Here is a 20836-nt window from a genome sequence, read left to right as displayed (position 1 = left end):
ACATGAAAGAAAGAAAGAAGGGTGGCCGTGGTGGGTGACTCCCTTCTCAGAGGAATAGAGGGCCCCATTTGCAGACTGGACCCGAGCCGTCAGGAAGTCTGCTGCCTTCTTGGCTTCAGGTCAGGGACATAACGAGGAAACTCCCCATGCTGGTTAGGCCCACTGATTATTTTCCACTACTCATAGTTTAGGTGGGCAGTGATGAAATTTCTTAGATAAGACTACAAACTATGAATAGAGATTTCAGGAATTTAGGCCATTTAGTTCACAGAGTGGGAGATCAAGTGATTTTTTTGTTCTATACCTTCAGGGGCAGTGAGGGACATGGAGCAGGCTTGGAAAGCAAAGCAATGAACAATTGTCTCAGAGGTTGGTACTGAGACAGAAACTTTGAGTTCTTTGATCACAGGGCAGTTTACTTGGCCCATGGCCTGTTATCCGTGAATGGAACCCAACTGTCTCAAAGGGGGAAATGAATCCTAGCACAGAATGTAGTGGGGCTTATCGAAAGAGCTTTAAACTAGCTACGATGGGGGAGGGGACAAAACAGAGCTCACCAGAGATGAGCCTAGGGGAACGCTGTTTGAGCTGGGAGAGAGGCAGATGCCTCAGCTGAAGTGCGTCTACACCAATGCACGCAGCTTGGTCAACAAGCAGGAGGAGCTGGAAGCAACTGTGCATCTGACAGACCATAACCTAGTTGCTATTACCGACCCATGGTGGGACCACTGCCATGACTGGAATGCTGTGATGGATGGTTACAAGCTCTTCAGAAGGGATAGATGAGGAAGGAAGGGTGGTGTGGCCCTTTATATTAAAGAGAGTTTTGATGTTGAAGAACATGGGCTTCAGAACCATCGAGATGAGTGCATATTTGTAATGATCAGGGGGAAAGTCTGTAAGTGTGACATCTTGCTAAAGGTCTCTTATAGACCACCTAATCAAGACGAATTGATGGGTGAGGCATTCTATGAGCAGCTTACTGAAGCTTACTCATTCTCTTGGGAGACTTCAACCTCCCTGATATATGCTGGGAATATAATAAAGAGCAGAGGAATCAGTCCAAGAGGTTTATAGATTGTATGGAAGATAGCTTCCTTACGCAGCTGGTATGAAGTCCTACCAGGGGTGGTTCCTTGCTAGACCTGCTCTTCACTAACAGTGAAGGACTGGTAGGAGTTGAGAAGGCTGGGGACTGTCTTGGGCAGAGTGGCCATGAAATGGTAGAATTCTCTATTCTGGGAGATGTCAGAAGGGTGACTAGCAAAACTACTATCCTGAACTTCTAGAGGGCGGACTTTGACCTGTTCAGGACACTTGTAGCACGGGTCCCTTGGGAGTCGCTCCTTATGGGTAAAGGGGTCCAGGAAGCCTGGACACTCCTCAAGATGGAAATCTTAAAGGCACGAGATCAGGCTGTCCCTGAATGCCATAAGGTGAGCCATAGGGGAAGAAGACCAGTGCAGATGAACTGGGAAAAACTATTGAGACTCAGGAAGAAAAAGAGAATCTACGCCCTCTGGAAGAAGGGACAGGATACTTTGGGAGATTACAAAGAAGTTGCTAAGGCATCCAGGGAGGAAGTTAGGAAGGTACCTTACTTCCCTATCCCTTAATCCATGCCCAGAGCTTCTCAGCCATGTCATTGTCAACTGTAAGCTCCATGCAGAGTTCAAGTGGGACACAGAGGGCACAGCCTTCTGCTGGGTGGATGCAAGTGTTGGTGGAACCAGACGGGACAAAGCCCTCCCACCATGCCCTCCTGGGAAAATGGCCACCCCAAGAATGGCAGTCTGCCTCCTCCATGACCCCATCTGAAATGCTCCTGCACTGATTGATTAAAGGGCTTTAAGCCAGGTCCGAAGTAGGAAGGGAGGGGAATTGGATGTGACAGAGAAGGGCTGAGGGATGTTGTTGCTGTTGGAGATTGCAGGGAAAGCCTCTGAGTTGTGCCATAGGATTGTGTGAGGATTCCTCAGAGAAAGTCTTCTTGCCAATACCTCGTCCTAAATCTTACTGTGTACCCTCTGGGGGTAACCCCAACCTCCTGCTGCCCTATAGTGCCTGTAGACCAGTGCGGGTAGCATGGGAAATAAACGGGACAACACAAGAGAAAACCACAGAGCATTTCCTTTCATGCAGGCTGCTGCTTCTGAGCAATGCCCTGAACATCAGTACCACGGTGTAGATGCAAGGCCCAGACAGGCTAAATCAAAGCATGCTTCTGGAAGGGGATGCTTTCTGAAGAATCTTTACACTAATGAGAAGACCACAAACATTCACTCAGCGAACTCCAAATCTCTGTGCCTTTTCAGGCCTAGGGTCTTGTTTGTCTCTCAGGGACATGGTGGGATGGTTCTCACCTCTGAACTGTAGCAGAGCAGATACCGATTCTTTATGACGGATGGCCAGGGACTATTAGAAATGGCTGCTGCCGTCTGTGAGAGTGCACTGAGCTCTGCCTGGGGATGGCAGAGGAGCCAGATGAGAACTGATGGAAAGGGCACAAAGAGGAGAACAGCAGATTGTGTTCCTTGCTTCCTGATCAGGAAGAACAAGAGGAGGAGGAAAAGCAGGAATATGAGTTACATCTGGGATGGAATTTTTTCTTCAGACTATCTATGCTATGGTGCAGTTTTTTGGTTCTAGGTGAAAAAAAACGTTGATAACACTTTGGTGTTTACAGCTGCTGCTAAGAATCATTGTACAGAGCCAAGGCCATGGTCAGTGGAGGGCTCAAGGAAGTGGGAGGGAACAGTGAGGACAGCTGACTGAAAGTGGCTGAAGGGATGTTGCGTACCATCTGACAGCAAGCAGAAGGAGTGTTGAAAGTGTTGGGAGTTCATCTCAGTCTCTTGACTGCCCAGGGTCCAGCTGGGCATCAGTCTGGTGGTGCTGAGCAAGTGCTTGTGCATCAATTGTTACATACAATTCCATATCAACGGATATATAGTGATAACTATTACTCCTCTCCTTTTATCTCTCTTAGAAAATTGCTTTGTTACAACACACAAGTTGTGCTTTTTTTCCCAGTTCTCCTCCCCATCGCACTGGGAATGGGGCAGTGCACAGAGCACTGTGTGCAGCTGACCCGCCTGCTGGGTTCAACCACCACCGTCATTTTGGTGCCTGATGTGAGTCTCCAAGGGTTGAGATAACAGCACATCTATTCAGAGTGAGATAACACAGGGCTTCGTGGGAGCTGGAGAACTGCTGGCAATGATGCTGATTGTTCACTTATTTGTGGAGCTTGCTGAGCCTTCTCATAAAGCTTCTGTGCACAGCTCCTTGCTTGCTGCTTCCTTTCCCTGCTGCATTATTTGTCAACTCTGGATTCTGGATTAGGGTATTTATTTTGCTATGCTGTTTGACCTTGGTTTATATCATGATAAAATTTGCAGCTGACAAAATTAAGTTTTGTACATATTCAGCTCTGAGTTCATCTTTGGGTTTTGGAAGCTATTTTGTATATCTTCTATATTTCTTCACTGATGATCTGGATGAGGGGATTGTGTGCACCCTCAGTAAGTTTGTAGAGGATACCAAGTTGGAAGGGAGTGTTGATTTGCCTGAGGGGAGAAGGGCATTACAGAGGGACCTGGATAGGCTGGATCTATGGGTCAAGATTAATGGCGTGAGCTTCAATGGGACCAGTTGTTGGGTCCTGCATTTTGGTCACAACAACCCCAGGCAACCATATAGACTTGGGGAGGTGTGGCTGGAAAGCTACCTGATGGAAAGGGACCTTGGTGTGCTGATGGACAGTTGGCTGAATATGAGCCAGCAGTGTGCCCAAGTGGCCAAGAGGGCCAATGGCATCCTGGCTTGGATCAGGAATGGTGGGGTGAGCAGGACTAGGGAAGTCATCCTACCCCTGTACTCGGCATTGGTGAGGCCTCACCTCGAGTACTGTGTTCATTTCTGGACAGCTCAGAACAATAAAGTCATGGAGGTACTGGAGCAGGTCCAGAGAAGGGCAAAGAGGCTTGTGAAGGGCTTGGAAAATCAACCCTATGAGGAGAGGCTGAGGGATCTGATGGGGGCTTACAGTGAGAGTGGGGCAATTCTCTTCTCAATGGTGACAAGTGACAGGATGAGGGGAGATGGCCTCAAGTTGTGCCAGGATAAGTTCAGGCTGGACGTTATAAAACACCTTTTTACAGAAAGGGTAGTTAAACACAGGAATAGGGTCCCTAGGGTGGTGGTTGAGTCATCGTCTCTGGATGTGTTCAAGAGCTTTTTGGATGTGCTGCTCAGAGATATGATTTAGCAGAGGGTTGTTAGAGTTAGTGTACTATGGTTAGGCTGCGTTTGGAATTGATGATATTCAAGGTCTTTTCCAACCTGGGTAGTTCTATGATCCTATGATTCTATGAAGCTTGGAAACTTCTGATGTGATAACCCATATCCAAGAACTTGTCCTGTGCAGGGTCTCACAGGGAATGATGAAGAGGGGACGTGACAACCAACGTGCAAATCAGCTGCTGCTGCTGGCCTGTCAGAGGCACTGACAGATGTGAGCCTGAAAACACAGACCCCAGCCAGGAGACCAGGGATGGCCCATCAGCTGTTGCAGGCTGAAGTCACGGCACAGTTTGATGAATAGCTATTTGCTTCCTGCTGGACTGTGGGTTTCTGAGCACATCCAACCCGAAGACCTCCATAAATGTCTCACAAGAAGGAGGACAGACAAAGTCACTGCACGTCCTTTATTCTGTTAAGGATCACAGAGAGCCTGGTTCATTATATACAGTGTCTCTGGGCTACACAACAAAGGCACAAGATAAGAGGAATTTATTTCAATAATTACATTTTAGCAAAAAAAAAAAAAAAGGATAACATTTAATACATTACAATTATAAAAATTGATCAAAACTAAATAAAACAAAGTGTTTGCAACAGTAAAAAGCTGCATTACTTGTCATGAATTAGAAAAGATGGGCAGTTCAATGTTTTTGAAACACATATGGACATCGCTTTCCTCACTGCATCCTTGACTTCCTGGTTCCTCATGCTGTAGATAATAGGGTTCAGTGCTGGCAGTACCACTGAGTACATAACTGCCACCATCAGGTTCATGGATGGAGAGGAGACAGAGTAGGGATTGAGATAAGCATAAAAGCCAGTGATGATAAATAGGGAGACCACGGCCAGGTGAGGGAGGCACGTGGAGAAGGCTTTGTGCCTTCCCTGCTCAGAGGGCATCCTCAGCACAGCCATGAAGATCTGCACATACGACACAACTATGAAAACAGAGCACCCAAAGGCTAAACTGATACTAAAAATGAGAAACACAACTTCCCTGAGACTTGATTCTAAGCAGGACAGCTTGAGGATCTGGGGGATTTCACAGAAAAACTGGTTGACAACATTGCCTTGGCAGAGAGGCAGTGAAAACGTACTGGCAGTGTGCAGCAGGGAATTGAGAACCCCAGTGCCCCAGGCAGCTGCTGCCATGGTGGCACAAGCTCTGCTGTCCATCAAGGTCCCGTAGTGCAGGGGCTTGCAGATAGCAACGTAGCGGTCATAGGACATGATGGTGAGAAGGGAATACTCTGCTGAGGCAAAGAAGAGAAGGAAAAAGATCTGTGCAGCACATCCTGTGTAGGAGATGGCCCTGGTGTCCCAGAGGGCGTTGGCCATGGCTTTGGGGAGAGTGGTGGAGATGCAGCCCAGGTCGAGGAGGGCCAGGTTGAGGAGGAAGAAGTACATGGGGGTGTGCAGGCGGCGGTCGCAGGCTACGGCTGTGCTGATGAGGCCGTTGCCCAGGAGGGCAGCCAGGTAGATGCCCAGGAAGAGCCAGAAGTGCAGGAGCTGCAGCTGCCGCGTGTCTGCCAACGGCAGCAGGAGGAACTCGCTGATGGAGCTGCTGTTGGGCATCTGCTGTTGTTGGGCTTGGAGTCCTGCTCAGAGTGCAGAAGATAATGACAAGTCCAGACCATTCTCAGAGACAGTTCTTCTGCTGTACTGTGAAATGTTTTCATTTACCTTTGGATAATTTTCATTTAACTCCATAACTTCAATTTATTTTCGTGAGCTTCACCGTCACTACAGAAGTAGAAGATTAAGGAGCTCTTACTTTTTTCTCATTTCATAATCATATCCCAGACTCCTGAATACTTTCCTGTTAGGTGCCCTTTACTCATCACATATTTTTACTCCAGCTTCTCTTAGACCCCCAGCCCCAGCCTTTTTGCACTTCAATATGTCTTAGACAAATATGCCTGTTTGCAGGGTAAGTGCAATATTAAAGTCTTCAGATAACAACAAACTGATTCTTTCCTTTTAGAAATGAGAGGTTGAAAGCACAACCTATGTCACTGTTCACAAAACAAGCAATTGATTGAAAACATACTTGTGAGTAACATAGCTGTGTTTTAAATTTTACAGCCCCTATTCTATTTCTGCCTCCAGTCCTTTCTGCTTTCCCTCAGAAAAATAATTGCAAAATCCCTGCCTTCGCTCTCCTCTTGCCAAGACCATTCACAAACATTCTGTTGAGCAGTGGAGCTGTGATCCCCTGCCCCAGGCAGCAGCTGTGGCAGCACAAGCCCTGCTGGGGTCTCCTTCCCCCCACCCGTCTCCCCGCAGCACCCTGGGCAGCTCCCCGGGCAGGCTGAGTGCTGAGCCTGGCAGGCGGCAGAGTCCCATACCCGGCACACAGCCCCTGGGGCACAGCAGGGACCCTGCTCTGCAGGACAGCCCTGGGCACCAGCCTGCAGCCCCGGCTGCACAGCCTGCAGCCGTGCTGGGACAAGCAGCCCTCATGGCTGTGGTCTGATACTGCAGCACGGAAGCCCTCAGTTGGAGCAGAAGGCTTTTAACATAGTAACGAATCATGCGGTGCCTGCAGCCAGATCAGCTATGGGGTGTCCCAGATTGGTGATCCCTCCAGGAAAAGAAGCTCCATTGCCTACTGCTAGACACTTACCATGCTGTGGTCTGTTATCAATGCTCCAGCAGTCAGCTCACAGCAGGCTCACACTGTGTGAACTCTGTACGCTCTCTCTCCCTTCTCTTCTATCCTCATGTCAACTGCTGATGAAGCCCCAGCCTTGCTGTGCTGCGCACAAGAGATGCACCTGTGCACAGCTAAAACATTGCCCACATTTATGAGCTCCATGTATCTGAGGAGCCAAGTCCATATCAGTAACAGATGATGTCATTTCTTATCCTTCCCACTCATCTCCCCTGTGGTGTCCCGGGGTATTAATGGCCAACCGCTCCTGAAAGACAACAGCTTCATGACAGTACATTAAAATCTGTTGAATTAAACACCAGATTTCAAGTGGTCAGTGACTAATTCCAGACATGTGCTGAGTCCTCCCAGAGAGTGTTTGCTCAAAGAGGGCACTCATACAAGGACAGGATATCATAGAATCATAGAATCACCAAGGTTGGAAAAGACCTAAAAGATCATCCACTCCAGCTGGTCACCTATCACGAATAGCTCCCACTAATCCATGTCCCTCAACACAACAACCAGTCATTCCTTGAACTCCTCCAGGGTCAGTGAATCCACCACCCCAACACTGGGCAGTCCATTCCAGGTCCCAAAGTTCAGGATGTGGCACTTGGTCTTGGTGAACCTCATCCCATTAGCTTCAGCCCAGCTCTCCAGCCTGTCAAGATTCCTAAGCAAGGCCTTGCTAACTTCAGGCACATCCACACTCCCAGCAGAGCAGAGACCCCATGTATCATGTAGTGTTATTCTGCTAACCAACAGAAGAAGCCAGTCTTTCTCTATGCTCCATCTGTTTTATACTCTAGAGTTCAAGGCACTGCAAAGCTCTGACACATCTATGTCCTTACAATGATGACACCTTAGTATGCTCTGGGCTCGCATTTCAATGGCATGTAAATAAATCTAGGGTCATACCAGTTGACGGGAAGCTGGCAAATGTTGTCTCATTGTAAGGAAGAGCAACAAAGATGACAGGGGCAACTATGGACTTGTCAGTCTCACTCCAGTGCCTGGTAAAATTATGGAGAAAGTGATGGTGGGAGTGATTGAAAATCACCTGAAGGACAATTGTGTCATTGGTCACAGCCAACACAAGTTCCCGAGGGGAAGGTCCTGTTTAACTATAGCTCTTTTTATGACAATGTTAGTGAATTGGTTGACCAAGGGTTGACAGTTGATGTTATCCTTGAGAATTTTAGTAGAGCTTTTAAGACTATTTCTCATAGAACCCTTCTGGACAGAACGTCCTGCATACGGCTAGACAGAAACAGAATGTGGTGGGTGAGATGTTGGCTGGTAGGTCAGGCCCAAAGGATTAGAGTCAATGGGTTCCAACAGGCTGGTAGATGGTCACTAGCAGGGTTCCCCAGAGCTCCATTTTATTGTCACTTCTCTGTCATGTTTTTGCGAATGACTTGCATGCAAGACTTTTTGTTGATGTTTGCTGATGATACCAGATGAGGAGGTGCTGCTGCCTCCACTGAGGGTGGAGAGGACTTGCAGAGAGATGTGGACAAGTCAGAGAAGTGGGTACCAGTTGGTACTAAGCACCAAGTGAATAATGTCAAACAAGAACAAGTGCCTAATTGTGCAACTGGGTAGGTGCAAACCTGGACATAAACACAGAATGTATAAGGGACACTGGAGAACGCTCTGACTGAAAAGGACTGGGGGTCCTGGTCAACATCAAATTGGAAGTGAGTCAGCAATGTGCCCAGGCAGCCAGGAAAGCTAACGGTCCCCTGGAGTGCATCAGGGAATTTATTGCCAACTGGGTGAGGGAAAGGGTTGTCCCTCTTTGCTCTGCATTGCTACAGACTCACCGCGATGCACTAGGTGCACTTCTGACCAATGCAGAACATAAAGGACATCAAGCGATGGGAGGGTGTGCACAGGAGGGCACTGGAACTGAGAGATCTGAAGTTCAGAGTTTCACTGTGATTGACTGCTTGTTTAGATGGGGCCCTTCTCACACCCCACATCCTGTGATGAGACACAGGGCACACATGGGACATGAACTTGACATTAACATTGTACCCAATGCAGAGCCTGGGATCTCTGTCCCCATGTCTTTCATTTAACATCATACAGACCTCCATCCCACTGCCCCAGGAAGGGCCCTGAGCCAACATGAGAGACAGGACCTCCCTGCCAAGGGTCTGGGAATCAGGGCTTGTCCTGTTTGCTTCTTAAGACAAAGGAGGATTTTCTTAGCATCAGAGCCACCATGCCAGTGCCTTTACCTGACTGGAGTCATGGTTTACAATTATCTGCTCTAACTAGTGCCTTGGGAAGCTTGCTTGCTAATGGCCCTCAGTGGGCCCATTAATACTCCAAGAAACTTCACTGTTGCTTCTGACTTTGTCTTGTTGAGCACTTTGTGCAAACTTCTCTCTGCACTGGAGGTTGATGGACTCAGCAGCAAATGTGCCCAGGGGCCCATTATAACCAAAGAGTCTCCTGTGCCTTGTGCTTTCCTGTTATCTTCTTCAGGTTTTTAGAACTTGTTCAGCAAAATGGAGAGATACCTGGAGAGAGCTTAAAGAGGAAGAATCCAGCAGACATTTATTGTCTATTTATTTATATTTTGGTTTAATCAAGACATTAAAACAGCACTGTGCAACTGATACCAATCCAGGATGTCCCAACGAGTTCTATTCTGTTACTGTGTTGACAAAGCTCCTCTACATCCCCACCCCCTTTCTACTCACATTGGCCCCATGGGACTTACATCTCTTTTCCTCACATCACTCTTCTCCTCTGCTGTCACCCGCTCAGTATTAAACCTCCTTTGCACCAACTCCCACTGGCTTTCCACAGAGAACCAGCTGCATATAGAAAAGTAAAAATTACTCTTCTTTTTTTTTTTTTTTTTTTGGCCAGCAAACTGAAGGAAAGGTGATGCAAATGAATTAACAGTAAAACATAGTGATCAACTGCATGCCATGTCCAAGCTGCATCTGCTGAGGTTTTCCTTTCATAGGGAATATTTGTTCAAGAAATGATTTAGACGCAGATAGGATGGGATAGATAGAATTACGGTGAAGGATTGACAACAAAGTACATCAGACTTTTGAGGAATGGAGCAAATTCCAGTAATCTCCCTGTAAGTCAGAAATCAGACAGATAACTGGGATGTATCTGACTGAACAAAGAGCAAGGGATGTGGAAATCAAGAAAGCAGTGGCAGGAGTGTGTGCCCAAACGGCCTGCTGAAAACAAGCCCTTAACCACGGCCATTTATTTAGGAGAGCTGAAAACACCTGGTGGATGAGGGACATCATATAGGCAGCAGGGAAGAGCAGCGGCAGACACTGGACTTTAGTCACATGGCATTGGCAATGGCACCACTGTCTGTGTCCCTGAACCTGAAGACACCTGAATAGCAAGGAAAAAAATAAAAAATAAAAAACACAAAATCCCATCAAAGACTCATATTTACAACTAAAAAAGGAACAAGACTCATGAGAACTTCTCATCTTGAGAAGGGTTAATACATTTTCATTGATTTCTATCTTTGTCTTCAATTCTTTGTTTCAGTTTAATTGACATTAATAATCATCTTTTAAGCTTACAGCCTACAAAAATAAATAAATAAATAAATAAATAAATAAGAGACCCATTTGCATCTTGCACATGTCCTGATGCCCCTTTCACCTTCACAATTCCCACCAGACCTTCCATGCTGGAGAGTATGAGATCCAGCAGAGCACCTCTCCTCTTTGCTTCCTCCATGGCTTGGTCAAGAAGCGGCCATCTTTGCTCTCTAAGGATCTGCTGGATGCCACATGCCCTGCTGTGCTGTGCCTGCTGCAGATACTGGAGTGAAAAAGGCCCCCAAAGGGGACAAGGGCCTGAAACATGAGACTCCCATCTGTTTGTAGAGGGCACCTTCCACTTGCTCTCCCTGATCAGGAAGACAGGAACAGGCACTGTTGGCCTCCTCTGTTGGCCATTTCCATTAGCTCTGACCTGGCTGCTGTGCCATCCCCAGGCAGAGCTCTGTGCACTCTCACAGAGGGCAGTAGCCCTTCCTTGTCTCCTCGCCAATCCATGATAAAGAATCTGTATACCCCTTGTTCTACAGTGCAGTTGTGGAAGCCATTCAACTGTGCCACTGTGGTCCAAAGAAGAGCTCAGGCATGTAACCCTACAAAGATTTCTAGCTCCTCAAGTCTTGTTGTTTTCATTAGTGCAAAAATACAGAAGTAAACATCCTCATTGGAAAGCATCACTGGACAGAGCCTGACTGGATAGCTCATCCACGGCATTAGTGTGCAGAAGGTGGCACACAGGCTTTAGATCCCTTGTGGGTCTTGGAGTTGACATAGCAGCACAGACACACCTCAGGCACAGCTTTCCTGAAGGCCCTGTGCTGCATTTACAGTTGCATGTGAGTGTGTGGTGGAGCCCGGAGACACTAGGCTGCTTCTGAAGCCATTCACTTGAGAGCCCACTGAAAACTGAGGTTATGTCTGTTGAAGAATAAAGATGTATGTTATCTTTGTATTGCCTTGAGCTCCAGAATATGCCGCAGATGGAGAACAGAGAAAGATCTGGCTCTTCTTTTGTGAGCTCATCCATTTAGTCAGCTGTGTAACTCTGCATTCTCAGTGGAGTTGGAGACAAAGGCACCATGAAGTGCCCTAAACGCTGGGGTCTGTTGTCATTCAGGATGGTCGATAATACCTCTATTCCCTCTCTGCCCCGCAGCTGATGTTCAGGAAAGAGGTTTCTGTCCCAGGGATTTCCCACACATTTTATAAGCACTGGCACACATCAGGAGCAGCCCAGGCACCTTGGTCATCACCCAGTGTCTGTGTGTGAGCAGCTGCATCCCTGCTGAAGGACCGAGGACTCAGAGCAGGAGCTCACATGCAGGCAACTCCTTGTGTACATCTGAGCTGAACCAGAGGAATCCCAATGATACTGTGTGTCCATGGGGAGCTGAATCCCATTTCAGCCCCAGGGTTTCCCATTAGGGATGAGACTCCTGCACTGCCTCAGTTAAATCACTGCCCTGCACAGGGGAAGTCCACCTCTCTCTGTCCTTGCCTGTATGCCCATTTTGTTTCATCACAGGATCTCAGGTATCAGGTCTGGAATCAGTCACTGACCACAGTACATTTGGTGATTAATTCATCAGATTTCAAAGTACAATCATGATGTGGCTGTTCTCCAGGATCTGATGGCAAAGAGGACACAGGGACATCTCAGGGGAGACGAGTGGGAAGGATAAAGTATGACATCCTCTGCTGCTGAGCTGGGCTGGGCTCCTGGGACACAGGGAGCTCATACAAGTGGACAGTGCTGCAGACAGAAAGTTGTGCCCAGGAGCAGCTCTGGTGCACAGCACAGCCTGCAGCTGACAGAAGGAGAGGAGAGAAAGGGGAGAGAGCTTACAGGATGTGTACGGTGTGAGCAGGCTGTGGGCACACAGCAGGAACATTGCTCACAGACCATGAAAAGGTAAGTCTCACTGCTGACCATGCAGCTGCTTTTCATAGAGGGTTAACCAAACCAGGGACATCCCGTAGAAGATATGGCTGCAGGCACTGCATGTTTCTTTACTGTGGAAAAAGCCTTCTGCTCCTCCCGAGGGCTTCCGTGCTGCAGTGTCAGAGCACAGCCCTGAGTGTCTGCACTCAGCCTGCCTGCAGAGCTGCCCAGGGCACTGAGGGGAGTTGTGTGGGGGGAAGGAGCCCCCCGGCAGGACTTGTGCTGCCACAGCTGCTGCCCGGCGCAGGGGATCACAGCTCCACTGCACTACTGAATGTTTGTGAAGGCCCTTTGCAAGAGGAGAGCCAAGGAAGGGATTTTCCATATCTTAATCTGAGGGAAGGCAGAAAGGACTGGAGGTGGAAATCTAATAGAGGCTGTAAAATTTAAAACACAGCTATGTTACTCCCAAATATTTCTTTAATCAATTGCTTGTTTTGTGAACAGCCACACAAGTTGTGCTTTCAGCCTCTCGTTTCTAAAAGGAAAGAATCAGTTCATGTTTTTCTTGTTTTCTGCAGACTTCAATAGTGCACTTATCCTGCAAACAGGCATATTTGACTAAAACATATTGAAGTGCGAAGAGGCTGGTGTTGGGGGCACTAAGAACAGTTGGAGTGAAGATATGAGACATGTAAACAGTTACCAAGTGGAAAATATTCAGGAGTCTGGGATATGATTATGAAATGAGAAAAAGTAAGAGCTCCTTAATCTTCTATTTCTTTAGGGATGGTGAAGCTCATGAATATAAATTCAAGTTATGGAGTTAAATGAAAATTACCCAAAGGTAAATGAAAACATTTCACAGTACAGCAGGAGGAGTGTGTCTGAGAATGGTATGGACTTGTCATTATCTTCTGCACTCTGAGCAGGACTCAAAGCCCAACAACAGCAGATGCCCAACAGCAGCTCCATCAGCGAGTTCCTCCTGCTGCCGTTGGCAGACACGCGGCAGCTGCAGCTCCTGCACTTCTGGCTCTTCCTGGGCATCTACCTGGCTGCCCTCCTGGGCAACGGCCTCATCAGCACAGCCGTAGCCTGCGACCGCCGCCTGCACACCCCCATGTACTTCTTCCTCCTCAACCTGGCCCTCCTCGACCTGGGCTGCATCTCCACCACTCTCCCCAAAGCCATGGCCAACACCCTCTGGGACACCAGGGCCATCTCCTACACAGGATGTGCTGCACAGCTCTTTTTCTTCTCCTTCTTCCTCTCAGCAGAGTATTCCCTTCTCACCATCATGTGCTATGACCGCTACGTTGCCATCTGCAAGCCCCTGCACTACGGGACCTTGATGGACAGCAGAGCTTGTGCCACCATGGCAGCAACTGCCTGGGGCACTGGGGTTCTCTATTCCCTGCTGCACACTGCCAGTACGTTTTCACTGCCTCTCTGCCAAGGGAATGTTGTCAACCAGTTTTTCTGTGAAATCCCCCAGATCCTCAAGCTCTCCTGCTCAGAATCAAATCTCAGGGAAGTTGTGTTCCTCAATTTTAGTATCGGTTTAGTTTTTGGGTGCTTTGTTTCCATATTTGTGTCCTATGTACAAATCTTCATGGCCGTGCTGCGGATGCCCTCTGAGCAGGGAAGGCACAAAGCCTTCTCCACGTGCCTCCCTCACCTGGCTGTGGTCTCCCTACTTACCATCACTGGGTTTTATGCCTACCCGAAGGCACCCTCTGTCTCCTCTCCATCCGTGGACCTGATGGTGGCAGTTCTGTACTCAGCTGTGCCACCAGCAGTAAACCCCCTCATCTACAGCATGAGGAACAGGGAGGTCAAGGATGCTGTGAGGAAAGTGATTACCAGATGTTTTTCATATGCAGTGAATTGCCTGTCTTTTGGAATTTATGACTTGTAATGCAGCTTTTTACAGAGTCGCTCTCTCTCTCATTGTTTGTTTGTTTCATGCCACTTAGTATGTGTAATTTATTCTGCTTATTATGCTTTTTTTAAATACTGTAATGTTTTTCACTAAAACTTCATTATTAAAACCAATTCTTATTCAGCGTTTACCTTTGTATTGTAGCCCAGATACACTGTGCATAATGAACCAGGCTCTCTGTGAACCTTAAAAGAATAAAGGACGTGCAGTTACTCTGTCTGTCCTCCTTCTTGTGAGACATTTCTGGAGCTGTTGGGGTCGGATGTTCTCAGAAACCCACAATCCAGCAGGAAGCACACAGCTGTTCATCAAATTGTGTGTTGACTTCAGCCTGCAACAGTTTCCAGCTGGTCCCTTGCCCAGTGTTCCCCATAACGCTGACAATGGAGTTTCAAAATATTCTTTTCTTATCTGATCTGACATCCTGCTTACCCAAGCCCCTCTGCTATAGTTGAGCCTTAGATTGTCCCCTTGTTCAAACTCTATCCCCCTTTTCTTAGACTTTGCAAATACTTTTGCTAGATTAGTACATTCCGGGAAAGGGAAGATTTCAAATAACTTCCGCTCTCCACTTTCTGTCTTAGCTTGTGCTTTTTCTATTCTTCACAGCTATTCCCACTGGTTTTACACTGCTGTAATGCACACCTCATTTCAACGTACATTAAAACAAGCAAGATGACTGCAGTAATACAAAGCAACAAAGAGCTGCTTCATCCATGCAAACTGTGGTAGCCAAGAAGTAAGTTTTTCACACAATTTGGTAAATCCAAATAAAGTATCATCTATCGATACTTGATGAAATAGTTTAGTATGTTCCCATATTGCCTGTAGACCAGATTCTCTCTTTTGTTGTTTTAAGAGATGTAGTTAATCCAGTCCACATTGTTGTTAATTGTCACCCACCAGGACAGTGATTCAAACCCTGCAGCAATTGGATTTCTTGCCTTAAATTTATCAGAGAAACCTCTGAGCATTCCCATCAAATCTATATCTATATACAGCATTATCAAATGAGAACCCTAAGCTCCTTTTGTTCCTTCTGGGGGTGTGTGACATCCCCTTCGTGAATGCCAGGGTGAATGGTAGAGCTCGTTGAGCAAGCACACAGGTACCTCCCCAGTAAGATGGGAGAGTGGACTGTAAGATCTTCCCACACACTGCAACAGCACCAGAGATCTGCTCTACAGATTCCCAATCTCAAATAGTTTCCTGCTGAATCTTCCATGACATTCAAGGTCTCACTGCATAGGGAGAAATTCCCTGTAGTCCTGGTAGCTCTTTCACCCTGTCTTGAGAGGCAAACTGTATGGTTACCCGAGGCCATGGGGAATGCAGGAGGGGTTTTGGCATCCACCTCAGGCATTGGAGAGAGCAGTAAATATAGCGATTTACAGGCTCTGTTGCCTTAAGCGGCTTTCTCCTGATACAGGAGACAAATGGTGGCAGATGAGCAGAAGGTGGATTGCCAAATGGTTTAAGACCCCATCACTTGTGCATGGAACCCACTCTGTATTGTACTGGTCAGGACAACAGGGGGAGATGTCTGGGGGAGATGAGCTGTGCAAAAGGAGGTGAGCTTGAACATAGAGCTGCATCTCCCATGGGAATGGTTCCATGGCAGGCTGGGAGCAGGGTGTGGTGGGCGGCACATTGCTGAGTGGCTGCTGACAGAGTACTGCACTGAGATGGGGGCACCTGATGTCTCCTTTCTTGTCAGGAAGAACTAAAAACTCATTGGGGAATGCATTCTGTCCATCTGGCGTAATAGGAAAGTGCAGTATTGTCACATCCACAGGCAGCAGGACACCAGCATCCACAGTTTCTTTCTGACTGACAGCTGAGAATTTGACAGCCTCTACGACCTCATCACCCACCACCGGGAGACGCTGCTGTCATACAACAAACTTGAGATGAGGCTGACAGAGCTGGTGCCTCAGTCCAACCCTTGCAGCAACACAGTCTGGGTGCCATGGGATGGCACAAGAGGGACCATGCCAATTCCACTGATAATTTTGTAAGCAGTGTATACGGATATGGTACCAATGGATATAAGTTCTCCACTGTTCTGTTGATAGTCCTTGAATCTTGTAGTATCTAGTAGTTCCTGTACAGTTTTCTAACCAGGAGGATGGCTGCGTTGTATTTTTGATTAAACACTCCATCAAAAACCTGAGTTTCTGAAAATGATCAGTTATTGGCTGGATTGCTTTCCTGTCTTTGAACAGGCTTGTCCCATCTGGATCACCAAGCTGACTTCTGGAATCAAACTCTATAACCCAGGGTTAGGTTATAAAGCAGAGATGTGTTTATTCAGAGCAGGGTGCAAAGGGGAATCACTCTTCCTGTCTTGCACACTAGCATGCAGAATTTTTACATAATTCAAAGTCAATCTCATACATATTCAACAAATCTATATGAACTCATCTACATATTCATAGGAAGGAGCTACAAGTTTCTGCTACATGTCCTGCAGATGCTCCAAGCTCTGAACAGTTCCCACTGTCACTCCACCCCTCATAATGAGCTCTGCAGTCACTCCTGCTACAGGTTTTGTAGCTGTTCCAAGTATTGTGATAAGGAAATGAAACAAATTTTTCCCAGGGAAGGTGCACTGTGCCAGGAAGTACAGCCCTGCGGTCGCTCCAACCCCTCCAATGAGTCCAGTGGCTGCTCCAACTTCAGCCACAGGTCCCGTGTTGATTCCAGCTCTGGCAATGAGCTCTGCAGTTGCTCCAACGCCTGTAACAGCCCGACAGCTGCTTCAGTTCCTACAGTAAACCCTGTGGCTTTTAAAACCCCTGCAACAATTCCTGGACTTGCAAGCAGATATGCAACATATTAGTATCTGTGCATATATGTTAGCAACTGCATATGTTGTATATTGTTGCAGAACAATGGGAGAAAAGCAAACGACCACACCTGTCATTGACATATGATCAGCTAATCTCGTTTATTCCTTGGCTGCGTGTACCTTTATAATACGGATAATTAGCTCATACATATTGCAAAAGTGGAGCTCATCATTGGTTCCCAATTACATACCATCCCCAAGTATCTTAACAGCTTGTTGTTATCAACTGAAACCTACTCCCTTGTTGTTATCAACTGAAACCTACTCCCTTGCTGAGTTCCCAGAACCATGGCTAGTTTCTCACCATCCCAGGGCATCCTGTTGTTCTTGCTGTCCTTGCAGGTGTTACGGCTGCTTGCTTAGCTGCACCGTGTTTACGACCCTTCTCAGCTAACTAGCTGTAAAAAACACTCTCTACATTTCCCCCGTTTTCTCTTAGGCTGAAAAAGGGTTTGATTTAACGACCGATTAATCATATTTAACAAGCAGTTCAGTTCATTTGTTCAATCAGTGTCATGGTTTAATAATTTTGTAATTTTTCTATCAGTATTCCACATCATAACATCATATTAAGCATGAATAATTTTACTGAATCTGCAACTTACAGAAGAAGACTACATCTCCCAGAGAGCAACACGATAGGTCACGGGACCTGGACTCTATATTAACTCTGTCGCAGACTAGACTGACGTCTTTCGAGTTCTGGCGTTCAGGGGAGTGTGTGGGAGCCTTCAGCCGTTCGCCTAGATTTCACAGTAGGCCTCTCGGTTACGGGACTCATTCTCTCTCCTATTTTGCTTGATTCATTAGCTCAATTTTCAATTTTCAATTATATTGTATTATATTGTGTTATCCGGTATTTCGAGATAGTATTTAGTAAATAAGTGTGCCTCCTTAGATGGTTGCCGCTGTTTTCTTTTCCTAATTAACTCTTTCCTTTCGGCCTAGGGCCCCTCCGGGGCCCACGGCCCCTGTCACAGACGCAGGTGGATTTTTTCGTTCAAACCGTGACAGATTTTGGTGGAGAATGCGGGCATATTGAGTTGCTGTTTTTCTGTGTTTTCTTCTGTTGCTCTTTTAGCTTTTAACAGAGCTACAAGTTTTTTTCCCTGTTAAGGAGCTATCTTAGGTTTGCGATTCTGCACCTGCGAGCTTGACCTTGAAAAGTCCAGGCGGAGTGCCAATACTCTGGTATATTTTATAAACATTGTTGAGCTTTGTTTTCTTTTACTTTTTTCTCTCTATTGAAGAAAAAAAAAGGAAAAAAAAAAAATGTTTTGTCTACTAAATTTGTTTTACCAGGGACTGTGTGCCATTGGTTCCTTTTTTGAGATGCTCCGAACATATTGGGTCATGTTTAAGCTAGCCACTTTTTCTTATGGAGCTATACAATTGTATAATGGATTGAAAGCATGGTTAGCAATGCTCACTTCGTATCTGCGTACAGCTCCAGAGGGAGCAACTAATGCAACTAATTATACAGAAATGGTGATTTTTAAGCGTGCTCCTCTTTCTTTCTATGAATCCTTTATGCAGTTTTTGAATGATCAGTGGGCCACACTCTTAATCTCCCTGATCTTACTGTTGATTATTGTAATAATCTCACTCAGTATCTGGATTTATAACATCTGGAGGAAGTCTTCTCTAGAACCAGAGAATACTGAGTGGCAGGGAGTGTGGAGAGGCTTTGAAGAGATTCTCAAAGGACAGACATCTTCAGTGTTCTGGAGCTTCATTCCTGAACACTTGAAGAATCCTGAGAGTTTGATTGCATATTTGAGGCAGGAATGTCGTGGCTCAGGCAGATCTCAGGAGGCACAAATGATTTTGGGCCTAGCTAATGCTTATTGGGCCTTATTCAATACCATTCCTGAAAGGGAAGTTTTTGAAGCTTAGAGACAGAGTCTCAGGGCCGAGAAGGAGAGTCTTAGAGCTGAGGCAGAAAAACTTTGGACTGAGAAGGTAGAGAGAGAAAAAGCTTTTGAAGCTGAGAGAAAGATCTCCTGTACCAATGAGACTCAATCTGGTACGAGAAAGAGAATCTTAGAGCTGACGCAGAAAAACTTTGGGATGAGAAGGTAGAGAGAGAAAAAGCTATTGAAGCTGAGAGAAAAGATCTCCTATATCAAAGAGACACCTTGTGGTATGAGGGAGAGGCTCTCCGAAATGAGAAAAGCTCCCTGCAATCCCAACTCAACACTCTCCAGTCCGAGCACAGCGCCCTCCGGTCCGAGCACAACACTCTCCAGTCCGAGCACAGCGCCCTCCTGTCCGAGTACAACACTCTCCAGACTGAGCGCGATGCCCTCCGGACCGAGCACAATGCCCTCCAGACCGAGCACAACACTCTCCAGTCCAAGTATGACACCCTCCAGTCTGAGAGCGGCACCCTCCAGGCCAAGCACGATGCCTTCCAACCCAACTGCGACACCCTCCAGTCCGAGCACAACACTCTTCAGTCCGAGCATAATGCTGTCCAGTCCAAGCACAACACTCTCCAGACTGACCACAATGCCCTCCGGACCGAGCTCAACACTCTCCAGACTGAGCACACTGCCCTCCAGGCCGAGCATAACGTCCTCCGGTTCGGGTACAACACTCTCCAGTCCAACTACAACAGCCTCCAGACTGAGCTCAGTGCTGTCCAGTTCGAGCGGAACGCTCTCCGAGACCAGCTATGTGCCCTCCGGGGTGAGCTGAATGTATGTAACCAACTACCAGGGGCACATGTAGTCCAATTTGACCAGCCATTGGGGGCACATGTAGTCCAATTTGACCAGCCGTTGGGGGCACATGTAGTCCAATTTGGCCAGCCACTGGGGGCGCATGTAGTTCAATCTGACCAGCCACCGGGGACACATGTAGTCCAATTGGACCAACTATCGGGGACACCAGATACAATGTTGGTTGCCCCTGTAAGAGGGCGAAAGACAAAACGAGTTTCAACTCAGTTAGAGAAAATGCAGAAGGAGTTGGAAGAGCGGAGGGAGTTAGTAGAGCAGGACTCAGGAGAGCAGGGGACTCAGGAGAGCAGGGGGACTCAGAAGACCAGAGGAAGTTGGAGGAGCAGAGGATGTTAGAGGGGTACAAGAAGATGTTAGAGGAGCAGAAGAAGTTAGAGGGGCAGAGGAAGTTTGGAGAGAGGAAAAAGAAGGAGGGTTACCTGGAGGAAATAACACAAGCGCCAGGGTCAGGGTCAGAGTCAGAAGAGGAGCCAAAAGCCAGATTTTCTTTACGAGAATTTCTTGAGTCCAAACTTAGAGATGGGGCAGCCTCATCAACACAGTTGCCACCATCAACACCTGGGACTCTTGATAGAGCAAAAGGTGAGCAAAGTATAACGACCATTATTGATTGATCTTTTAAACTGAGTGAAATTCGAGATCTAAGGAAGGATTTCACACGTCAGCCAAAAGAAAATATGGTCACTTGGTTACTTCGCTGCTGGGACAATGGTGCCAATAGTGCGTGGCTTGATGGCAGTGAAGCTCGCCAATTGGGTAGCATTTCCAGGGACTCACGTGTGGACAGAGGTATTGGCACATGCCAAAATCAGTCCTACACCCTCTGGAAGCGGATGTTGATAGCAGTAAGAGATAGATTCCCCTTTAAATGGGACTTGGAGCCTGATGGAAAG

General features: G+C 47.1%; 3 protein-coding genes across 3 annotated transcripts in view; 1 reads left to right on the top strand and 2 right to left on the bottom strand.

The window, feature by feature from the left end:
- Positions 1 to 20836, bottom strand: part of LOC146757493 (uncharacterized) — a gene marked incomplete at its 5' end in the record, with an annotated part of 360734 nt that overhangs the window by 326232 nt on the left and 13666 nt on the right. The window lies entirely within an intron of this gene.
- Positions 4915 to 5892, bottom strand: LOC146757495 (olfactory receptor 14J1-like). The gene has a single exon (XM_085520653.1). It carries the CDS (start codon positions 5878 to 5880, stop codon positions 4915 to 4917), a length of 966 nt encoding a protein of 321 aa, XP_085376779.1. The 5' UTR covers positions 5881 to 5892.
- LOC146757494 (olfactory receptor 14J1-like) lies at positions 13356 to 14324 on the top strand. Its single transcript, XM_085520774.1, has one exon. The coding sequence runs from the start codon at positions 13359 to 13361 to the stop codon at positions 14322 to 14324; it is 966 nt and encodes a 321-aa protein (XP_085376900.1). The 5' UTR covers positions 13356 to 13358.

The sequence above is a fragment of the Coturnix japonica genome, chromosome 20 (assembly GCF_054131305.1).
Source record: "Coturnix japonica strain WE chromosome 20, WE-NBRP24, whole genome shotgun sequence".
NCBI classification, from domain to species: domain Eukaryota; kingdom Metazoa; phylum Chordata; class Aves; order Galliformes; family Phasianidae; genus Coturnix; species Coturnix japonica.
This window is presented reverse-complemented; position numbering and strand designations above follow the sequence as displayed.

Bases quoted from the DNA above. Each gene is read 5' to 3' on its own strand.
- LOC146757495 (XM_085520653.1), bottom strand. From the start codon at position 5,880: ATGCCCAACAGCAGCTCCATCAGCGAGTTCCTCCTGCTGCCGTTGGCA.
- LOC146757494 (XM_085520774.1), top strand. From the start codon at position 13,359: ATGCCCAACAGCAGCTCCATCAGCGAGTTCCTCCTGCTGCCGTTGGCA.